The following is a 19,361-nucleotide window of genomic DNA, read 5'->3' as shown; positions in this document are numbered from 1 at the left end:
TGCTGGACAAAAAAATGTCAGATCCATTAAGGTCACACCTGAAAACTTGCAGATCTTAAGGGATCACCTGCAAACATCTTGGTACCAGATACCACAAAACACCTTCAGTGGTCTAGTCGAGTCCATGCCTCCACAGGTCAGAGCTGGGGACGTACAAAATATTAGGCAGGTGTTCATAATATTAAGCCTGATCGGTGTGTATTAAACCCATAGACTGTATACTAAAGTTAAACCACAACGCTCTCTGGTGGCAACTTTCTTCCCTTACCTGCAATGTAGATCGGCTATCTTTCAGCCTCCCCTTGTGAGCTCGGTGATATCTGGGCTCGACTTTTCAGGTCTGACAGTTGACAGTTTATTATGTTATAAAAAAATGGCCGGAGTCCAGGCTGCTCAAGCTGCTGAGATTGATACTCCTAAAACTAACAGCGTCCCAGCTGAAGGATACGACAAGAAATGTATTTTTTGCAAGATTGTAAACAATGAGATGGGCACCGAGCTCCTGCACTGTGTGAGACAATTGTAATAATGAAATAATATCGAGTGCCTAGCTAGCTAGCGTTAGCCTGTTTGTGTTGTAAACATGAGCGTAATTAGCTTTCTAACAAATACTGGGTGTATGGAAATATAGCTAATGTGTTTTTGTTTTGTTTTTTAATAAGCATGTCAGCTGTAACATACAGTATAATAACTGTCATATTTTTATTTGGTGCATAGCTGGTGATCTGCTATGTTGTAGGGTGTGTCTCTTTTCCCTACTCACTGTACATACCAGTTGGATATTTGTCTAACCTCATGCTCGTTTTATTTCTGTTGCAGGATGAAGAGATCTCGTGTTTCAGAGATATCAAACCCGGAGCTCCCCATCATTACCTGGTCGTCCCAACCAAGCATGTTGGCAACTGTAAATCACTCAGCAAAGAACATGTGCCTTTGGGTAGGGTTCAGACTGCAGGCTTTTTAACTTAACGCTTGTGGAAATGGTTAACACTTTGAAAAGATCTGCATGTTGCTTTCTTTGCTTTATGTCACCTCAGACAATATCGGTGACAATGCATCAAAAATATTCTGCATCTGAGTAAAACATAAAGTAAATAGTAGATAATTTCTAATAGCAAATGTTTAAAATGATCTTTCAGTATGTTTCTTTTATCGCATCCAGTGAAGCGGATGGTCGAGATGGGGAAGGAGATCCTGCAGAAAAACAACGTAACAGACCTCAATGACGTCAGGTGGGCTACATTTAATGGTACAGCTCTTCATGTAACTCAATAGTAGCTCCTTAGTAATGAATATGCTCCATGGTGATCACTGCAGCGTCACTACATAGTCTTTACTAGTAGTTGTCTGATTATTTAAATTTGGAAATGTCTTCGTTGTGATAACATTTGAACATCTTGCACTACAAAACTTGAGTTGCCAAGTCACTAACACCGTTTTCTTTGTCTACAGGTTCGGTTTCCATTGGCCCCCGTTCTGTTCTGTCACACATCTACACCTTCATGTCCTGGCACCTGCCAGTCAAATGGGCTTCATGTCTCGTCACTTCTACAGACCCAACTCCTATTGGTTTATCACAGTAAGTCCCAGGCTTCAGTATTAAAAGTAATATTGTATAGGGTTTCTTTTGTAAAACACTTTTATTAAAAAACGTTAAATTAACAACTGTCTGCTCAAAGCACCTTAAATGCAGGCTATCCCTAGTTGTAGTGGCAGGGATGATGAGGCCACACAGTTTACAGGTTTATTTTTTGCTACACCTTATTTATTCAGTGTGCTGTGCTCCAGTTGTGCTACACTGGGTGACTGTGATTTGTCCACGTTACGACTGAATCAAATTATGATTCCGAAAGCCATGTTTGATTTGAAGACGACAGCAGACCTTTGACTCATATAATGTTTCTTGCTGGGCCATGGTTTAATAATAATAATTAATATGTTTTTCTGTAGCTGCTTCTTTAAACAATACTCCAGATTGTAGTGATTGTTCACATAATTTTAATGAAACAGTGAGAGTGTGTTTAGTTTTTTTTTTTTACACTAATTTGTGACAAGGATAGGTGTCTTTTCAGCTTACATATTTAAAAACATATTTAAAAAGTCAGGCATGGCCCTGTGATGCAGAGGGAATCTTACAGTTTAAAAGCTTATATAATACAAGTATGTGACTTTCTGTCCTGTCCACATCTTAATGCTTTGCAGGCAGACCAGCTGTTAGAGCTTCTCAACTCTAAAAAAGAGACCAACTGATCAATGGGATCCAGTTCTTGCAGTGCCTGAATGTGCTGAGGAGACTTTTTGGAGATGTCATGTTGAACGATACACTGCTGATGACGGTATAATGAGACGTTGACATGCCTGTAACAAGACACTACTTGATTTTTAGTTTTGATATGAAAACGTTTGGGACTTGCGCCTCGTAAAAGCTTGAAGTAAGCCAAATCTTTTCTTGCTGCTTGAAACAAATCTTCGAGAAACATTCTAATTAAGAAGTGAACTGAATCTCAATAAATCTGTCGTTGTAAAAACGCATTTAATTTATGAACCATGAAACATACGGTGTGAATCAGATCTGGCTTCTTCCGAACTTCTATAAAATGAAACCGAGTAAAACAATAGATTTACTGAGCTGGCTATCACGTTCACTGTTTTACTGCTGGAAACATCCATACAGCTCACTAGCTGTTTGATTTCCTGCCATGCATGACTGCTTTCATGCTTTGTGGCATTGGCTGTATGCATGCAACAAATGAGAAGTAATCAGAACTCTATAGAGAAATTTGAAAAGTTTTAATTCATATATTGACATAATATATTACCTCAGGGATATACACTCACTTTCCAGTTTATTAGCTACACTAGTAACAATGTCTGAAGTCTAATACGACAGTCCTGCAATAAATCCACATAGGATGGTGCTGTTAAACTGTTTTGAATTAAACACAAACCTGTTTCTGGGGTTGTCAGAATAATGGAAACATGTCGGTACAACACAATACAATTAAGGAGAACAGCAAACCACAGAATACAATATGAAAACACAGTTGAATTAACAACTCTCTCTCAGCTTTTTAAACAAATAATGAATACCATAACCTTCATGAAGATATGATTTAGGATAGGACTCGATTTCACTAGTGTACCTAATTAACTGGTAAGTGTGTGTGTTGTTTTTACAGCACTGCAGATATCAGTCAGAGCACTGAGTAACCTCTTCATTCAGTATTTATGAGGCTCCTTTAAAGTGAGAGCCACTGAGTAATCTCCTGACACTGAAGGTAAAGTACAGTACACTTTGTTTTCTCAACAAGCTCAAATATACTGAGATGTTTGTTACTCATCTCATGATTGACTTGATGTCATGTGTAAAGGTCAAGTATACAATGAAGTATTGCTGTACTGTACTACAATATTAATATAATGTATCCGAAACGCTATGTATTGTACAACAAATAATTACGTTAATTTACAATAAATAATTTATTGCTGCTTCTCAGTGCCTTTGTTCTACCTGGATGTGAGACACACACTCTCTGCCAGTTTAACAACACCAGTCAGTGTTTACAGTTCTCAGAGCGCAAGCAGCACCACAGCTACTAAAAGGACACAGTTTCTCTTCTTTATTATATGTCATTACCTTCTGTTACAAATCCCTTCTTAGTTTTTTTTGTGACCATGACTTTATAATGTTGTGTGTTAGCAAGCTTATAGTTCCATTAAAGCAGCATTTTTAGTTCACTGTCTATCTGTCTCTGTGTGCTTCAGGTACACCGAATTGCTTAATTACAAAGCGCACTTGTAATAAATTCATGGTCTGGAGCATCCAGGCCATGTCGGATCAGGTTCATCCTATAGCACCATATTGTCTGTCACAGGCAGCCTCATGTTCTCTTTGGCCTTGGTTCAGTCCCTTAACCACTCTTTGTTTCAGCCACTCACTCCTCTACTTTCACCACAGTAGAAAGCTGACAACGGAAATATAGTAAAAGGATTTTTTGAAAAGTTACTTTTCTTATTGCATAGCAGAGCAAAAGTGAATGAAATCTAGATTAAATCATGTAAAAGCACAACAATGCACTGTTTTTCCAAGTAGCAAAGAGACCCAAGTACACACTGCTACAAAGATAAGCAGTATTAGGGTGATCTCCTTCTAAACATACACAGTATAAAATCTGTCACCTCCAGTTTTGTCACAAACAGTTTGAGCGCTTTTGCTTTGAAATCTCTGGCAACAATCTGCTGATGACTTCTTATTGCTAACTGGTGTTTTTCCTCGTCCAATTTGTGACGACGGTTTGGATGAACCTATCTCGCTGCATTTCTTTTGGCATGTATCTGGCCTTCAGATTAAGTTGTTAGTCTAAAGGGTAAATGCACTTGTTTGCCTATGGAAAAGTTGCACTATTTAGCATTAAAGGATTGTAACACATGTTTTCTGTACCATCTGTGTGATAAATGTAATATTTGATATTTAGCCTATTTTATGAGGCTCTTTGTGCATAAAGCAAACAATGCTGGCACTATGCAATGCATGAAGTAGCTGTGCACAGCTGTGCATGCAACATGAATCAAGGCATCAACATTAATCCATGGTTCCTGTTACTGTATTAAAGTGATAACTACATGATCATCCTTCCCCTGCCACAGCATCTCCCCCTCGAAGTCAACCAGTCTCTGTTTCCTTGCTCGTAGAAGAATCCCCACCAGCTTATTAGAGATAGTCACGTAGTGCTCAAACAGCTTCCCAAATTCTACAGTGATCACTTTCCCATCGCTGCCGCCTCCGCGTCCATCTGAGTCTCTTGATTCTCCGATGTTCTTTATCACCTCACACAGCTCCTGAACCTCTCTGCTGACGTGTGTGTGAGCGTCCTTTCCGCGTTGTTCTGTCATGGACCCCTGGATCGGTCTTCCATAATCATCCTGCCCCCTGTGGGGAACCACCCCGCTCGGCCTTGTGTCATGACTGAAGGGATTGTGCTTCTGGTACTCCTGGTGCTCACTGGACCACTTCTGCCAGTTCTCCTTTAAGCCTTTGACAGAAACAATGCACGCTGCAGTGTCTTCCATAAACGGAGCCGGGGTTGGGACGGCATTCTCAGTTTCCATGATGGTGGTGCTCTGGCTGTTTGTCCCCATCACTGAATCTGTTTGGGACAAGATTACAAAGCTCAGACCTGTTCTATGTAAATGAATATCATTTTTTTACTGTTTTAATGTCACAGCCTATTTTAAGACCAGCTACATAAAATCATCCAGATAATCTTTTGAGCGTTAAGCTGAATTTTATGCTTCAATTGTTGAGTTTGTGTAATTCTGCTGTAGAAATATATATTAATCTATAGTAACAGAGGTAACACCAAAAATCTACTGACAACTCATTAAAACTAAAGAAATGAAAAAAGATTAAAGTACAGTACAGTACCAGTATCAATTCAGAGTCGAAACCTGAACATCCTGCTTTGTAAAGTAGCCTTAAAGTTCATGCAACCTTTCAGAGATTTGGCTAGAACAGTTATCAAACAAGAATCCAACTTACAATGTGACACCTTGATTCAGTCCTTACTTCACCTGCAGGAAATGCTTCATTGCGGTCAAAGTCCAAAAAAAAGGTCTGGTTACACCTTAACTACAGTTTGTATTACAACTTAACAACAGTGGAGCACTGCTGACAGTGGCAGGAGTGCGGATGCCTGTGTGTCACCGGACACAACCACTCTGATGGACAACTGTCTCAGCCTGTGGTCTGGTAGAGACAACCCGTGCAGCCAATCAGTGATCAGGGAGGGTGGGGATGACAAGGTGTCCCTGAACTAAAGCAGATTAGAGTCTGAAAAGTAGAGTTTATCCAGACACGTACTGTATGTACAGAATGGTAAAGCACTGATGACATACATATCAGTAATTTGGTCAAAAAACAGCAACACTGAGAGCTATCTGTGAAATGGCCACAGAGCATTTTAATTCAAACAATTGTTTGAACGCAATGTGGAAATGTGTTTCTGAATGTTGGTTTCCACTAATAATTCTGTATAATGTGGGCATAAATAAAATTAAACTTCAGCCAGGGTATCATGGTGAAATCAAAGCCAACACCTAATTTTTCTGCCATTTATGGTAAAGTGGTAACCGGCCGGTAGTTTGTTTCAGAGCCCGGTTTCTACCCGGACGTATTTTGAATCCGCAACAACGCACACACACAGAAAAAAAATGGCGACCTCCAGTAGTCGATCATGCCTCCAGTATCTATTACATCTCGCTCAAGACAATCTGGACTTCAGGTTACCGGTAACTTTCACAAACCACTCTCGGTTTCTCACTAGCTCTTAGTATGAATGTTTATTTTTTTGTGCACAGATCAGAATTAGATTAAATAGAAACTCTTATTTCTCGCTGTGCTGCTTTAGCTGCGTGCTAATTCAAACCGAATGTCAAACGTAAAATGTGTTTTCACATCTGGATGATTAGATTTAGGCTTTAGATTTTTCGTGATTTGCGTTTTGTCAGGTGATAATGAGCTCTCTTCACCATTTCTAATCACAAGCATCACATGTAGATCTTGTGAACAGTTTGGAGATATAGTTTCATTTATTTATTTTTCTGTGATAACCTGAGTTCACCAGTATCTTTTTTTTAAAATCTGTAAAAAAAAAATGTTTGACGCTGAGGGTGGAGTATGAAATCTGTGACCATTTAACAGGCAGGAGAAGTCAACAGAAAGATCCTGTTGCATTTTATTACTTAAATTTTAGGATCCACCACTTTAAAAACATCGTATCACATTAAGTCTCTTCCTCTTTACTCGCCTTCATGTTGATAATAATGATACTTTCTAAAAGAATATGATGCTTTCATGAGGTTTGTGTGCCGATTCTTGCAGGAAATCAAGTCTCTGCTGGCTCTCCGGTCAAAACCATTCCATCCTTGTGAAAACTTCAAAGAAAAGGTTTGCAAGTCAAACATGTCCTTTTTGTTTTCCATGCTGTTTGTAACACAGATGATTCAGATTGGTAACAGCATGACGATTTGACAACGACTTGATCAGAATGTTTTTTGTTCTGTAGACCCCATTCCCCCAAAGTCACTGCACCTCTTGCCTGTTCTTTGTAGTCTCCTTTCTTGTGTCTGAATGGTTTGTCTGAGGAGGATGTCCGAAGCGTCATGGCCAGATCTATTTGTGCAAAGTAAGTCCGTGGAGAAAGAGAAACTTTACAAATCTTATTTTATAGGCCCGAGCACACTGTGTATACTGCCATTTAGTTCAGTCTGTGGTTATTACAGTGGCTGAGATGTGACTCTTGGTCACCTTACATTTTCCTTCCAGATCCGCCTTTGAACTCTGGGGCCACGGACAAACACACAGTGAACTCAGAACATCCCTCTTGAAGTACCCATCAGAGAACATGGTGTGTGTGATCCTGTAGCTCACAGTCTGGTTGCGTTGAACAGACCAATCGCCTGCAAATTTCTGAAACGTTTTATACGAAACATATCAAGTATATTCTAAATATGTTTCATCTCTGTTTGCCATCCTCCTCCTACAGAGTCCGTTCATGCAAAAAGACTCCACGTACAGAATTAACGTCTACACTTTCAACAAAACGTTGGAGTTTGCAGACAGGATCAAAAGGATTGATGTGAGTATTTATGGCTGAATGAATACGGTCTTAAGGTGCAGACTGTCAGCATTGATTTGAAGGTGTTAACATCCAAATTGGAGGAAAGGTGTAGACAGTACAAACAGTTTTAATGTTCAGTCCTCTTAGTTTCAGGGGCAGGTAATCGGACAAAACATAATCATAAATGAAATGTTAATTTGTAATGCAGTGACTGTCTGAAACCTGTAAACCCCAAAGAACAGGTGTCCTCCTTTGTGATGCTTTGCTAGGCCTTTACTGCAGCTGTCTTCAGCTGTCATTTTTAGTGGGTCTGTCTGACTTTAGTATGATTTGGGTCTTTGTCCATCTGTACTGTGAAGCACGGTGCAATCAACTTTGCTAAGGATGATGTATTTCACTTACACTGTGAGCTCTTTGGATACATCTTTGCTAGCAAATGAAAATAAGGGACTGTTTATAAATTGGTTGTAATTCAAGCAAATTTCCTCCTATGTGGATGTGAACACCTTCAAATTAAAGCTGAGAGTGTAATCTTAAAAAGTATTATAGAACTATTTATTGAATATGCTCTGGTAAACAGCTAAACAAAAAATATATCCAAACAAATACAGACATATCTCTATATCACTGTGAAACGTCTGTGTTTGTACAGAATGTACTGACTAGATAGTTTTTTACTCTCTCACCAGGCTATGGACTATCTTCCCTTTGAGGGCACAGTGAGCCTGAAGAGCCCTCAGCACATCTTCTGTTTGTTGGAGGATTATGGCACCGACCCCAACAACATCCCAGAAGATCCCGACTACATCTACTTTGGCAGATGGGTGAGATGCGTTTGACCGTTTGTTAACATTGAAATAACGAGGAGCGATCGGCCAGCTGAACACTTAACTATCCTCACACACACACACACCAGATAGCGGACGGCCAGCGTGAACTGATTCGCTCCCACAGCGTGAAGAACAGACATTTCATAGGGAACACCAGCATGGACGCAGGGCTCTCTTTCATCATGGCCAACCACGCTAAGGTCAAAGAGAACGACCTCGTTTTTGACCCGTTCGTAGGCACAGGTAAGTTGACCCTGTCGCTGCTTCCCACACACATACGCCGCTGTAGACACACAGACCGTATCACCCTCTGCTCTCTGTCTGGGTCTCTTTTAGGGAGCCTGTTGGTGGCATGTTCTCATTTCGGAGCTTATGTTTGTGGAACTGATATTGATTACAACACCATTCACGGCAAAGGTGAGGTCACTGTACTGTTAATCCACACGTGCAAATATTTGGGTTGAGAGAAGAAGTTCAGTATCAGTTGTTTTATTTTATAAATTGCAAGAATTAATTGAAATATTTGGCACTAGAAAAATAAAATCAACTTTGTCTAGTCTATCTAATGTATTAGATGAAAAAGATGTTCAGAAAGTTTTCCTTTATTCTGCAAGATATTAAAAACATGTTAATACCGTACCATGGGGCCTCTTGTGATTCCCATCCCTGGAAAATATCGCTGCGGGTCGTGTCTGTGTTCTGAAACGCAGTGATCGGACTTCATTACTTTCCACATTTGCTAACGGTGACTCTGTCTTTCAGGTCGGTCGTCCCGTAAAAACCAGAAGTGGCGAGGACCTGATGAGAATATCAGAGCCAACCTGCGACAGTACGGAAAAGTCAGGATGTATCTGGATGTGATGGTGTCTGACGCGTCCAAGCCTGTGTGGAGAGAGGCCGCCCTGTTTGACGCCATTATTACCGATCGTAGGGTCTCAGTTTTCACTCAGATTTATACGATAATTCATGTTAAAAATATGGCAAGCATAGAAACAAGTAGTTAAATGTGAACACTTACATCAGGTATTTTTCCATTCCATCCATTTCTAATGCTCCAAGTTATATACAGTGCCATTAGTTTATCAAAGCATTGGTTTCAACATATCCTCGAAACCACTGTATAAATTTTGGAGGATTAAGATTTAAAATTAAATACCTACACGTTACATTTGTTTTGTTTGAGGCGCTGCATTTATACTCATGAACAACATGCATGATTCCTGTGATTCCACCTGGCAGCATGCTCGTCAGCTACATCGGTGCTGTTGTATGAATTCTTCTTATAATGAGATAAACTTTAGTGTTTCTTGTTTGTTTTAAATTTTATTCCTATTTTATTCATATTTTTGTCTTTTTTAGCTCCATATGGTGTCCGAGAGGCAACAAGAAGAACAGGCTCAAACAAGGACGTTACGAAACCCGCTGACGGCGTGTAAGTTCTCCCGATGTTCAACCTTACACTAATCTGCGAGGCATAGCTTTAAAGGGATAATGCATAAACTAACTCTGAAGAGCCCAGTATTATTTGTTCAAGTTTCTGTTAAATTCTATAAAAACAGAACCAATTTTCTGAAGCTGCGTCCACTTGAGAGAATTATTTTCAGTGTTTAATATGTTGCTGGTTGTATTTTTGTCTTTTAATCTTCTTCCCAGCTATGCTGAGTCTCACGTCCCAGTCTCACAGGCCTACCAGCTGAGTGACATCTTCACAGATCTGTTAAACTTCTCTGCCCACCACCTGGTAATAGGCGGGAGGCTCGTCTATTGGCTGCCTGTGTACAAGCCAGAGTGAGTAAACAAACGTATTAGCAGTTAGTAGTAGTAGTTGATGATGCTTTTCAGAGTGTGGATACTACTGCAGTTATTGTTTTCAGGTTGTCACTACATCCATCACATTCTTGTGAATACGATAAGGGGTAAACTGATCGGATTTTGGGGTCAAAGAACACGTTTTTGGTCAATGCCTCAGGAACAAATGGCACAAACCTCCCGTTGTAGTCAAGAATACGATTGGAATTTGGTTGACAAATTTCACTATGACCACAGAAAACATGTTTGTGTCCATAGCTCAAAAAACCATGCTTTAATTATGACAACATTTCACAAAAATGTCATATAGAATAAAATTATTCAATTTAAAAGGGCATAAAGTAACTAAAAATAGATGCAGTCACAATCAATAGACACAAATAGACAGAAAAATACTCATAAACACCAAATACAGATGATGAACAAACCCAAATGATTTGTTTCTGTTATAACGTGCATTCATACATTTTAAAAAGAAAATCCATGCCTATAAGTGGGTCAGTGTGCATTTAAGAGCTGGACTGAACTAAGTGACATCATAATTGGCTGCAAAAACACTTTTATTTAACTCCGTCAGAGTCTTTGAAACGTGTAGCAGCCTGGATAAACATGCTACTAGTGTGCTAATTTGTGTTACTTTCTTTATTCTTCTAGCTGGCTTTTTAAGAGCATGCCTTGGTGTGTGGATATTTACATTCTGACATCATATCTTTTGACTGAGAGGCTCACGTTGAGAACTGTTGAGTCTTTTCTCCAAGTAATAGTTCTTAACAATAGGGGGCAGACTCATACCATAAACTAGAACTGTAGAGCGCACACTACAGCTTTTAAATCTGTTATCAGCCTAAATAATAACAACACCGTGAAGGGATTACAGCGACACTGTTATAAAATCTAATGTCTGCATATAATTAAACTTGGCTTTGTAAAGTAATTAAAGGAACTGTAAAGCAAACAGACAGTAGCATTCAGCTGTTCATTAATCACTTCTAACTCATTAGTTTTACGAGCTGTTAAAAGCTTTAAATGTCTTCAGTTTGACTCCAGTAGACTGGTTCACAACACTTTCCATCACACTTCCCCACTTTGGCCTTCTACCTTGCGGCATTTCCCTTCAGCGATGTTGCATTCCCGCTCCTATAAAACATTGTCCTTCGTGTGTAACCACCTGTGTGAATGACAGTGTTTATACAGAATAATATACAGGTGTGTTGAGGTTTTCCCATCCATACAGCTGGGCCGGGGTAAACCACAACTGACAGCGCTGAGCTCCCTTTATACCGCGGCTGTATAACACGGCTCTCCTGAAACAAAGTTGTGCATTGTTAAATTTTCTGAGGATTAGCAGAAAGTGAAGCGCTGACTCTAGGTGCAGGTGTTCGACTGTAAAGGTACGAACCACAACAGAGCGCGGCAGCAACGGACGCTGGGGGTAGAAGGAAAAAAAAAAAAAGAAAACCCCCGCAGGGCTGGAACTCTTTCTGGTCACTGATTACAAGACCTGGAAGGAGATGAGATAATCGTGCATCCTCTGGTTTTAGGTATGAGTGTGTGCTTGTGTCTGAGAGAAGCACACACCTCGCAAACCTTTGACTTTTTGTCTGTGCCTCTTTTTTACGTTTCTGCATGCGTCGATACGTATGCACGGATGTGTGTGGTCTCGCGTTGGAGCGCATGCATACATTTGTGTCATCATGTTCACACATTTGTCTTTGCTACTCATCTCGTCGGTGCTTGACTCCGTGTCTGTCAGAGCGCCGTGCCAAAATAAACGTCTGAGGCCGGGCAAGTCAGATATATGAACTATCTGTCTCTATGGACTGCAGGCTGACCCGCGTGTGTGTATGTATGTTTTTGGATATGTGTGTGTGTAAGCCCAGACGTACTCTGTCTCCTGGGTCTAATCTGGGGCTCTACAGGGGAGATATCAGGTTTCTGTTGCCTCCACGCACACGTGTGTGTGTGTGTGTGTATATCTGTGGCGATGGCTGTGATAGAAACAGTGGGGACTGTGTGTGTGTGTGTGTGTGTGTGGGTCTGCCCGTCTCATAAGAATTGGGGGCTGCATGTGTGTGTGATGACAGGTGACACAAAGTCCTCTCAGCAAAAGACAGCGTCTAGACCAGGTCACAGCGCTTAAACTCTCTTCCCTTTCTCCCCATAAAACATAAATGAAGAAAAAGTATCAAGAAAGATGATGCCGTGTCAGTCAAAGATATGAAGTGGCTGCATTCTCAGAAGTGTCATGGATGGAGTCAACGATTACAAATGTTGTTTCAGTTCTCATTTTTTACCTGAGTATACGTTTCAGGACACGGACAAATCACGTAGCTCGTTTAACAAGTAGTTTTTCATTTTTATTGGAGGCCGCTTTCTGTTGCTAGGTTTTGCATCCCATGAAAGTGAGAATGCTTGTACGCCTTGCCAAAACTGATGCCTCCTATGCAGAAGACCAGCAATAAATCCCTCCATCTATGAAGGCTTCAAGTTTTTTTTATTCATTTTCTAAGAGGCCTTGATTCTACATCACTTTGGCGGATGTAGCCTGTGCTGCTGTTGATTGCATACAGAGAAGTTTGTCTGTTGTGCATACACATGCATACGTTCGACAGCACCACAAGCTGAAATTTCCAAATTCAGCGTGCGGTTAAAACAGCTCCTCTCTGACCGGGCGGTTCAAACTTTATTTATTTGAGACTGGAGTTCAGAGTTCATGATTTAATGATGACAATCAAGCCGCTAATCCTCTGGTTTGTGGACAACGCAAACCTACCGAGCCACATCCGCCCCATACCAGTTTGGAAATGAGAAAACAACTGGGGCGTGGTGTTGGAAAGAAATTAGCTTTCACGATCCTCCTGCTTGAGGCAAGCAGCTTCAGGTTAGAGCAGCCACTGCTAGCAAAATACAGCAGAATCTCCGGTCGAAGAGTTGGCAGTGGAGTGGGTAATTCAGCTCTCAGGTTTGGACAAGGAGAATATGCGGAATAAAAACAAGATATTTCTACTTCTGCTGCAACGATGGTGTGCAATGTTCAGTCACACGAAGATTCTTATAGGTCAGAAGAATAAAAAGATTGTCGTGTTACTAAGAAAATAAGAGCTGGTGAGCAGCAGCATCTTTTGTGGAAGTGGACGTTACAAAGTCAAATACTTTCACTGAAGATGCGAAAGACGATCCCTAAAACAAGTTGGGCTTTCCACTAACCACTCCTGACTGGCAGGAGAACATTTTCACCTGGCTTCATCACCACTAGTCACCGTGGCGACCAAACATCCCGCCGCGGCAAAAGGCCCACGTGCGACCATGGCAACAAGACAAACAGCGATGCACAAATCTGGCTTCGAGTCGGGACTGTTGCCGCTGTGATGGCGGTTTGGAGAAAGTGCTACTGACACAAATATGCAAACACATACATCACTCGCTGTTAATAGGCCTTAACCTGGCCTGGCTGGCGATGACAGAGCCAGCAGTGGAGCTGTCACGTCACATTCACTTTTTCCGCTGTCATATTTGCACAAAGCTACCTGAGCTTCAGCAGCCGTGGTTGCGCTGCAGTGACTGAGTGTTTGGTGTTTGTTTAAGGAGCCGTAAAGAGGCATGCACGGAGAAAAGGAAAAAACAACACACCGGGCTCTAGATAGAGTTGGCAAAAGTTAGGTAATAATTTTGACAGAATTAGTCTGTGTCCTGGCAGACTTTCAATGGCCTCCAGGATAAATCTGTATTGCATTATTGTGACACGCGACTTACGCATTCACATCTCTCTTGCTCAGATGACGGAGGTCGGTTTACTTTGTTTTTCTCTCGCCTTTCTTTCCGGGTGCAGACCAGTAACTATGGTGCGTATGTGTCCTCTGTTGTTCAGGTACTGCGAGGAGATTGTTCCTCTCCATCCTTGTCTCCAGCTCGTCAGCAACTGTGAGCAGACACTCTCCAGCCACACTTCACGACGCCTCATCACCATGGAGAAGATAAAAGAGCCGGAGGTATGTGGATGCAGTTTCTGTATGTTTGTGTGAGAGTTGGACAAAAGAGCAATTAGTAGATTGACAGAAAAATCACTCAGCGACTTATGATTGGTCATTGCTTCACCCCAAAACATTTTTCAGTGGTTATGCTAGGACTTGCTTATTATGTTTTCAGGTTATCCATCCATTTGAACATCCTATTCTCTTTGACACAACTGATACCTCAGACACGCCTCGGCAATATTACTTCAGATTCGATGCAAGTATTCACATGGACTCAAAAATGAGCCGATATGAACCTTAAGGTCAAAGGACAAGGTCACAAAATGCGTGACCCAAAGCTCAACCCGTGAACTCGAAAAGCTCATGGACACCTGCACACTTTAGTTTGGACTCAAGAATGGTTGTTAAAGGCCGCAGGTCACTGTGACCCCACAAAACAGGTTATGGCCTTAATTCAACATGTCACATGCAAATTATGACAAAGTTTCACACAAATACCCAATACAAAAAGACGCAGCAGTTAAATTCCTTGAAATTCTTCCCTGCATACTGGACAGACGTTGAAGTAAACTAGTTTTCTCTGTGGAAAATTGGATCTTTAAACAGACTTAGTGCTGGACTGCTGTTATGATAAAACAAGCAATCTGCAGATTAACCACTAATGAAAATGGTCCTGGACTTAGTTTCCATTACCTTTTGCTAGATTGATTGAGCATGTGACTTACACTGATCAGCCACAACATTAAAACCACTGACAGGAGAAGTAAATAGCTTTGACCATCTCATGACAATTCAATGTTTTGCTGTGAAACGTTTGGACCTGGCATTTGTGTGGATGTTACTTGGGCATATAACACCCACCTAGACCAGACCAGGCACCCCCACCCCATAGCAATGACAATCCTTGATTGTAGCAGCCATCCCCAGCAGGATGCAGCCTGACACAGGCACACACACAAAAGGAACAGGTTTAGGAAGAATTCAGAAAACATGAAGAACAGCACAAGGTGTTGATCTGGCCTCTGAATTCACTAGATCCCAAACTGATCCACTATCTGTGGGATGATCCACAGAGGCCCCTCCCCTCTACCCATAGGACCCAAAGACCCCCACTAACAACATCCTGTTGCCAGACACCACAGGACACCCTCAGAAGGCCCATGTCCATTCTCTGATGAGTCACAACTGTTTTGGAGTCACAAGAGAGACATACACAATATTGGGAAGGTGGTCATAATGTTATGCCTGATCGTATACATTCTTGATTGTTTTTGTTTCTCTCGTTCTCTCAGATCTGTTTTTTTTTTGTTTGTTTTTTTCCTACGGGGATAGCGATTCATCCAGTTACTGAAGATGGAACCAGAGTATATTAAAGCACATATTTTCCTATGAAGTGAGCGGCTGAAAAGTTGACCGTGAAATCTAATTTTATTCATCCTTCCTTTGGGAACCCAACTTCCTCAACGTATCGTTTTAGATTATGTGTCGTGGTTGCACAGTTATAAGTGAGCACATATCTGCACTGGACCAACCTGTGTGTGTTGCAGAGTGTGTTTACTGAGCGTATGAACAGCAACACAGATATGACTTAGTTTATGTTAAGTGAGAGCATGTGTGCGCCTGCCTGTCCTTTCATGCATGTCATTTTTTATTTTTTTTTTTCGTTTTTGTATGTGTAACCACAAAAGTATGTGTCATGTACATGTATGTGGCATGTGTGTGTTTTCACATGTCATCCCACTGGACGTGATGGTGTCTCTTTGTCTGTCTGGGGTAAATCCTCGCCATCTGGCTGTCATTGGCTCATTTCTTTTATACTGGAACCCTAAATGGCTTAATCACACATCGTATGGAAGACAATCCATCTTTGGATCTGACATCCATTCCACTTCGAAACCTCAAATTGCTCCCATAACGGGTCCCGTATGACACGCACACACAAACACACTGTCGTTTGATCTCACCTGACCATCTATCTTGGGTTGCAGAATTTTGTCCTTTCTAAACAGGCGTCAGTCTATGCCTATCTGAACTCGTTCATCTTACGTCATGACTGGATTTGTGTCAACACTTGAATGCCCGCAACATGTGCATGTGTCCACTCAGTTTCTGTGTTTGGACGGTGGAGCTGACCTAAACATTTCCCATTAAACCAGTGCAGAAGAAACCTCTCTGAAGCCTCGTCTTACTTATCGGTTGTGACATAATGTGTTTAGTGTCAATAAAGTACTCGTTAGTTTCCTAATTTAACACTAAGTATATGTAACCATCCGCCTGCATGATTACTTGGTCGTTAATCACCAGTTTTCATTTGTGGCGGTAGTTTAGACATGTCTCTTTTTCTTATTAATTTGGGGCCACGGATAGGTTGTCAGTCTTGTTACCCGAAGACTTCCCTCAGAAGGGTTATGGAAACTGTTTCAAGGTTGCCTGGCAGCATCAGCAAGCAAAGGAGAGGTGTTGCTGACAAATTACAAGCACTGCATTGGAATAATCACTTCCAACTCAGCCCACCTCATTATTCCTCTTCCAGGCACCTCCGTTCCTGCCTTCATGCCTCCGTTTACCAGCAGCTACCTTAAAGCCAAGACAAACTGTTTAGCAGTAGGGATTCAGAACACTTCGAAAAAGTATGCAAACCTTTGACAGGATATTATATGGGCATGCAGTGGGAATTAATGCTTCCCTATGGGAAAAAACTGACTGTAATCCATGTTTATCTTTATTTAGTTTGCTATTCTCCCAGCTTTCTTTTCTTTTTCTCGCTGTAATATCAGTTAAACAAACATAAATATATCAATAGAAACTGAACGTACGTGTAATAGGGCTAAATTCAAATAACATTTGTATTTGTCTCTCTGCAGGAGTTGGACAGCCTGGCTCATCCGTCAGACCCACGCTACAGCGCCTACCGGGGACTCAACTCCTTCAGGGAGAAGTATTTTAGTGGACTCAACAAAAGAAGTGTAAAGGAGGACAACAAATCTGAGGTCAACGGGGAGTGAGCCAAGACGAGGTTCAGCAAAGGCTCTCTCAGAACATAGAGGCCGTTTTAATCGGTTCACAAACCGACTCCTTTTTTAAAAAAAACAAAACAAACTACTTTCTATAATTTTTAATTAATTGCAAATAAATTGATAAAACCCCATTGTTTCTATGTATACGATCATCTTTAAAATAGGGAAATAAGTTTACAACAAAGGTAACTCTATTGTACTCCAGTGACTGTTGTAGTAGTACACCTCCCAAAGTTGGGTTAGAAAAGACACAAATTAAAAAGGTGTATTAAATTTGGTGTAGCAACGGCTGCTGTATCCTGACCTTTAAGGTGTACTCGAACTAGGTGCTAGTGTGCTAGCTGACCCTTGACTACTGTTATGGCCGCGTACTGTGCCATGACCTACTTGAAGCGTTTTGTTCTCTTGCTCTGTGCGCATTCCAGCCAGCGTGATCACTAATCGCGACCCCGACACCAAAATTATACAACAAACATCTTCCACTACGTCTTGAAAGTGCACTGTGGTTCTCGTGCGGTTAGTTGTCGGTGAGCAAAGCTTCAAATTCCACCCCTCAGCTTCCACTGCCTCCGTAAATATCTTATTGTAGGCTACGAGCAACACAATATACTGGAAAAAAAAATAAACAAATCTATCTAGCCTCGGAGAGAAACTAACTGCGCCCAAAATGACTCCAAATAAGCAACAAGATGAACTGAACCGCTACCTCCATTATGTTTTACCGCGGTGCTTTTCTTTAACACAGAAAGTTGCTTTAGCATTCCTGGGTCTGGAACATTAAGGGCAATGCTAGGGGGCAGGCGGTGCAATCAGCAACCGAACTCAGTGTGAAAAATCGGGATCCTAAATGTCATAACGCAGGTTTGCAGTGTCCTTTGTTATTTTCACATGCCTTGGAAATAACTTTGACTTTTGAACTCCAAGCCCAGGCTAAGAGAAAATACCTATACGATTATATCGTCTCACACACAGCTCTGCCAAAGTATCACACGACATTAGAAAACCGTTTTCACACTCTCCATGATGTCTACCTCCTATTTGCTATGATTTGGTGCCTTTAATCTACCTTCTGTACAGTAACTATAAGCTTCAAATGGTTGTCGCAGAGCTTCCAAACTCTAAAAGCAGAATCTCTGTTCACATTTGCTGCTATGGTTCTGCTTGAGCACAGGGAGCATGTTTAGGCGAGAGAGGCCTCCCTGTGCAGGCAGGAGCCCAAATGACAGGGTGTCCCCACCCCTCCACACACCACCACGGTTAGTCAGCAGCTTTTGTTGTTTTCCGACCACAGTTTACATGCAGCCCGGCTCATTATTCATCTCCTGAGCGCGACGCAGCGGGCCTACATGTGCATTACCCTTTTGCTCTGTTTATCGGTTGGGCCTCTGCCTCTCCACCACACTTCCTCCGTCGCCCGGCTTCACAGGGAGAGTATCCAGGCACCATCACATGATACCCGGCTCGCCATCGTTTGCGGTGCGCGTTGTTTACAGTTCCCACAGTGCCCCTTTGTTGTCCATCATCATCATCAGGCAAAAGAAATCGGTTCCACCACGCAGAGACCTTGCCTTTTTTTTACTTATCACTTTGTGTCCCCTCGCTCTCGGTATATTTTCGTGGCCATGAAAGTGATTGCCATGTTTTCCGCTATATGTTGAAAGTGGTTGTTTTAGCGCAGCTGCTGTATATAAGGAGGGCTCTGTGTGTTTGCGCTGCCACAATATAGTGATTCCCAACGTGTTCCCAGGAACCCTCAGTCTCCAATGATGCAGACTGTAATTAAGGAGGGGTGGAAGTGGTATGTGTGTGTGTGAGGGGGTGTTCCTCTCTACACACCACGTAATGCTGTCCAGACATTGAGGAAATTCTGTTTGTGCATGTGTTTGTACATGTGTGTACTTGTGAGATCTGGTTTCGTTTTATGCTGGATGCTAACTGCAGCAGAGCAGTTTCCTGATGTTACTCGGTGATAATAAAATGATTTGAGAGCTAGATCGTAAATAATACTCACATAACAACCACTGGTGACGCTATAATTACAAGATAATTATAATTTCTTGACTTTTCTTTGGTGATCCACATGTGAGGATGCGTATATTTATTTGATGGGAT

At 41.5% G+C, this 19,361-nt stretch overlaps 2 protein-coding genes across 2 annotated transcripts; both read left to right on the top strand.

Moving 5' to 3' along the window:
* Positions 1-165: 165 nt before the first annotated feature.
* hint3 (histidine triad nucleotide binding protein 3) lies at positions 166-4,077 on the top strand. Its single transcript, XM_084556522.1, has 5 exons — positions 166-511; positions 820-937; positions 1,163-1,232; positions 1,453-1,579; positions 2,203-4,077. Exons 1-5 carry the CDS (start codon positions 374-376, stop codon positions 2,248-2,250), a joined length of 501 nt encoding a protein of 166 aa, XP_084412648.1. The 5' UTR covers positions 166-373; the 3' UTR covers positions 2,251-4,077.
* A 2,133-nt stretch (positions 4,078-6,210) lies between these two features.
* Positions 6,211-17,373, top strand: trmt11 (tRNA methyltransferase 11 homolog; the record flags this gene model as incomplete). Its single annotated transcript, XM_084557003.1, has 13 exons — positions 6,211-6,288; positions 6,881-6,946; positions 7,111-7,184; positions 7,325-7,406; positions 7,545-7,637; positions 8,309-8,443; positions 8,536-8,692; positions 8,786-8,866; positions 9,212-9,376; positions 9,809-9,881; positions 10,103-10,237; positions 14,127-14,247; positions 17,097-17,373. The coding sequence occupies 13 exons, from the start codon at positions 6,211-6,213 to the stop codon at positions 17,235-17,237; spliced, it is 1,401 nt and encodes a 466-aa protein (XP_084413129.1). The 3' UTR covers positions 17,238-17,373.
* Positions 17,374-19,361: the final 1,988 nt, after the last annotated feature.

The sequence above is a fragment of the Chelon labrosus genome, assembly GCF_963514085.1.
Source record: "Chelon labrosus genome assembly, chromosome: 12".
Taxonomy (NCBI): domain Eukaryota; kingdom Metazoa; phylum Chordata; class Actinopteri; order Mugiliformes; family Mugilidae; genus Chelon; species Chelon labrosus.
Note: the sequence above shows the minus strand (reverse complement) of the source record. Positions and strands in the feature narration are given on the sequence as shown.